This window comes from Fragaria vesca, linkage group LG2, assembly GCF_000184155.1.
Source record: "Fragaria vesca subsp. vesca linkage group LG2, FraVesHawaii_1.0, whole genome shotgun sequence".
Taxonomy (NCBI): Eukaryota; Viridiplantae; Streptophyta; class Magnoliopsida; order Rosales; family Rosaceae; genus Fragaria; species Fragaria vesca.
In genome coordinates this window covers 14,283,373-14,287,640 of record NC_020492.1, presented here as the reverse complement: position 1 = coordinate 14,287,640, position 4,268 = coordinate 14,283,373, and the positions used below count along the sequence as shown (strand labels likewise).

Genomic DNA, 4,268 nt, shown 5'->3' with positions numbered 1-4,268 from the left:
GAGAGAGAGAGAGAGCCACATAGTTGGGACTGGTGTGGTCCAAAACACGGACAACAAGCGTTTTTTTTGGGTTACAAGGACATCAAACTTTTTTTTTTTGGTTACAAGGACATCAAACTTTCATGTCCGGATTATTGAATTACACATCACCTATGGAAATTGGAAAACGAGACAATAAAGTGATTTACCAGTTTTGTATCCAAAAAAAAAAGAAAGTGATTTACCAGTTTAGTTACTTTAGTATTAAGTCTAAAGTGAAGCACTGTTAATATTTGATCAATTAGATGAGTAAACTAAATTACAAAGATACAGATGCGGAGCATATATTGTATGATCATGTAGTAAACCCCACTTGTCCCCATTATTTTCTCAAAATTCTGGGCACCTGATTTCATGGTTTCCCCGTATGTATATATAGTATCAATGTGAGTGAAAGCTGACACAAAGCTTCTGTGCAAACTGAAGTTTCAGAGCAAATTGTCCTCTATATATAGAACACCCAGTTTCTCAACTTAGAGTCCACAGATGAAAGGCTAAAACTTTCAAAAATATATACCACATCATGAAGAGTTTAAGCTATGCAATATCTGTGGCAGCAGAGAAGCGTAAGGTCTATATTGCAATGCTCTTCATACATTGTGTGTATGCAGGTATGGCCTTGTTCTCTAAGGCAGCAATATCTAAAGGAATGAACCCTTTTGTCTTTGTGGTCTATCGCCAAGCTTTCGCCTTCCTAGCCTTGGCTCCATTTGCTTTCTTCTTTGAAAGGTTGAACATCGATATTTCATTTCAAGAACTTTTATCTAGCTTACCTGGTTTAGTTTATTAAATTTAATTCAAATTTTCTACTCACTCTGCAGTTCGAAAGAAGTTCCTCTTTCCTATACCTTACTCATCAAGATTTTCTTTATTTCGCTATTCGGGTAATGATCATATCTGTGCTTCTCATACAAATATATAATTTCAGTTCTAATCATATATGATTCACTTATGAGAAATTTGCAGGATTACCCTGAGTTTAAATCTGTACTATGTTGCTATCAACTACACCTCTGCAACCTTTGCTGCAGCCACCACCACTGCAATTCCTGCAATCACTTTTGTTATGGCAGTTTTATTAAGGTACTTAGTACTGATTTGAATTTGACATATGTTGACTTTTGTGAAATCAATGTTAAGGACCATTTTCTTCTTATTGTTCAAGCAGTGAATGTGATACCTGAGTTGGGTTTTGTTTTTGTTTTTTAAGGATGGAAAGCATTTCAATAAAGAAAATGCATGGTTTGGCCAAGGTGTTGGGTTCTGTTAGCAGCCTTTCAGGGGCTTTGGTGTATGCTTTAATCAAGGGGCCTCCATTAAAGTTCATGAACTGGTTTCCAGAAAATCTAGACCACCAAATCCATCCACAGAGTTCCAGCAAAGGGGAGTGGATTAAAGGTTCCCTCATTATGCTCTCAGCCAACACTGCTTGGTCTATGTGGCTAATTTTGCAGGTTATAATTTCATCAAATTGTACCAATTTCTTAGTTTCTGTAAATTTATTAATAACACACACACACACATATATATATATTATCACTTACTCTTGTATGTCTATAATGTTCTAGGGTCCAATTGTGAAGGAATATCCTGCAAAGTTGAGGCTTACTGCTCTGCAGTGTTTCTTTAGCTGCATGCAGTCTGCTTTCTGGACAATTGCGATTGAGAGAAGGCCTTCAGCTTGGAAGATTGGATGGGACATTCATCTTCTAGCTGTGGTCTACTGTGTAAGTCATTTAAAATTTTCTAGTCTTGCATACAACCGAGGTATACAACATTCATCTCACAAGTCATTTCATTCATTCGTCGTGCGCAAACTATTATTCTCTGTTCAACAACAATTTGATCTCAAACTTGCAGCTTTGAAAGAAGAAAACAAATGAAAAGTTAATCTGCAATAGTAATGTACTGTCTCTTCAGAAGCAGATAGGCCACTGATGTTGCATAGAGTTAGACCATGAGATCTTCATGCCCTACTAATAAATGTCGCTAGAGGGACTGGTAATTATAAAGCTATTTAAGTTATTTGTAAACATGTATTGGCTGTTCATATACATATATGGTGCCTATCTCCTCCAAAGAGATAGGACAATGACTCACTTTTTGACTTCTACCATAATAGAGTGGTGCATCTTCCAGTGATATTCTCAGATAGATATCAAACATGTTCTCCTGCATCACATCATTGATAACACTACTTGAAAGATTTCTCAAATTTTCGTAGATTCGACATGATTGGTTCTTGTCTTACCTATACATGTAACCTGTCGATTTGTATCACATGTCATTGAATTGCGTTGCCTACTGGCCACAAAAGAAAGAAATGTGCAAAAAATGTCCTGATGTATGTGTATGAAATTACAGAAGAGATGCAACTAGGTACATGTTCTTCCTTGAAATGACTAATTTTTAACCATATATGGATCTGGCAGGGTGTAATTGTAACTGGGATTACTTACTGGCTACAAGTTTGGGTCATAGAGAAGAAAGGTTCAGTTTTCACAGCAATGTTCACTCCTTTAGCACTAATTATAACAGCAATATTCTCAGCAATCATGTGGAAAGAAGCAATCTACTGGGGAAGGTCCATACTCCATACCTTCATCCATCACCTTTCTTACTTTTGCTACTCTTATCATATATTCCAACTTTTTCTTTAATATTTTCTTTAAAACATTTGGCATACAGTTCAGCATTACAGATACGAAAAATCAGTTGTACACGGCGTATTTGTGGTATATCATTGTTCGTTTTCGTTAACGACTTCATTTTATTTCAGTATTGGTGGAGGTCTATTGCTGGTTGCTGGTCTCTATAGCGTTTTGTGGGGAAAGGAAAAGGAGAACCAGGAAATTAGAGACAATGATCAAAAACAAGAACACAAGGAGGAAGTACTCCTCGTATAAGTGATGGAGCAGCTAGTAATCAATAAACGGATTATTAATCCCACAGTGAGATTAGGATCTCATTGTGACCAATTTTAGAGCTGCTAGTGATAGCCATATCTCAATGTGACTCTCCATTCATATTTATCTTTTGGGTCTTTCTAAGTTTGTAGTGCAGTTTTCTGTATATATAGAAATGCTGTGCCAAAGTTCATCTGTAAATTAATTGATGCAAGCTAAAATAGTGGAGCAGATTTCGACTTGTAAAGTTTCCCTCTTTCTATGATCGCTTTGTCATTTGCTTTTCATGGCAAACTTTTTATCAGAAGTTGATTTCATTCGTAATGAAATATCACAATGAGAAGAGTGCAAGGATTCCACTACCAACTTTATCACAATGAGAAGAGTGCAGAGATTCCACTACCAACTTTCAACAAGAAAGATATGGAGGCAACCTTGCTCTCCTTATTACTCAAATTCTATGCAGGAACAATCATTGAGCTAAGATTGCCCGGACTCTAAACAAAGAAAATAATGACCAAGTTTCAAGACTTTTTTCTGCAAGCAATCGACCAACTTTATTACCATCATCCTCACAAAAACGCCAACTATTAGCATGAAAAGACTTAACTACTGAATTAACTTCATCAAATCACTCTCATCATGCAAAGCCTTCAATTTCCAGGTTCCTGAAGGCAACATGTAGTACTAGTGCTAATGCTTCCATAGATCTTGGAGAAAGACTCTTAACTTGAGGGATAACAATGGCTCCCTTCAAAACTCCTTGATCATCCCTAAAAATCACACCCAGTCCACATACTCCAAGCTTTCTGTTATATGCTTCAACGAAATTTAGTTCCAGTTAGCTCTGACGAGGAGGCCGCCAAACAACAGTACTAGCCGCCGGTGCTGGAGCAGTAGCTGGTCTGGCAGTGCACCTTTCAAATTCCAGTTGCCAAAATCCCGTGCCATGCTAACCAACTCAACTGGGTTTAGAATCATTTCTCCGTGCCTATGCAGGTTTCTGTTTCTTCTCATCGATCAAATTATGAGAGCAAACGACTCTAAGCCAGTGTACCTATAACAATGGAAAGAAGATCAGAAACAGAACGCTATTTCCACTCTGCACACCTCACTCAAAAAAGAAAGACTCCAACCTTATCTTGTTTGTGGCACTCCCAAAAAACTTGAATTGCAGATCCAAAAGGGAGCTCCACATTGCCAGCATGACGCACATGACGTTATCCTATCTCTCATTAAATCCTGAGCACAAGGAAGAAAAACATTGACTGCTCTCCAACAAATTTTTCTAATCTTGTAAGGTACATTTAGTCCCCAAAGTTC

At 37.4% G+C, this 4,268-nt stretch overlaps 1 protein-coding gene across 1 annotated transcript; it reads left to right on the top strand.

The window, feature by feature from the left end:
• The first annotated feature begins 395 nt into the window (after positions 1 to 395).
• LOC101295672 (auxin-induced protein 5NG4-like) lies at positions 396 to 3,188 on the top strand. Its single transcript, XM_004290470.1, has 7 exons — positions 396 to 768; positions 861 to 923; positions 1,006 to 1,122; positions 1,250 to 1,493; positions 1,608 to 1,766; positions 2,472 to 2,623; positions 2,819 to 3,188. Exons 1-7 carry the CDS (start codon positions 563 to 565, stop codon positions 2,943 to 2,945), a joined length of 1,068 nt encoding a protein of 355 aa, XP_004290518.1. The 5' UTR covers positions 396 to 562; the 3' UTR covers positions 2,946 to 3,188.
• Positions 3,189 to 4,268: the final 1,080 nt, after the last annotated feature.

Bases quoted from the DNA above. Each gene is read 5' to 3' on its own strand.
- LOC101295672 (XM_004290470.1), top strand. From the start codon at position 563: ATGAAGAGTTTAAGCTATGCAATATCTGTGGCAGCAGAGAAGCGTAAG. The intron at 769-860 runs GTTGAACATCGA...CTCACTCTGCAG, and splicing joins TTTGCTTTCTTCTTTGAAAG to TTCGAAAGAAGTTCCTCTTT. The intron at 924-1,005 runs GTAATGATCATA...AGAAATTTGCAG, and splicing joins TTCTTTATTTCGCTATTCGG to GATTACCCTGAGTTTAAATC.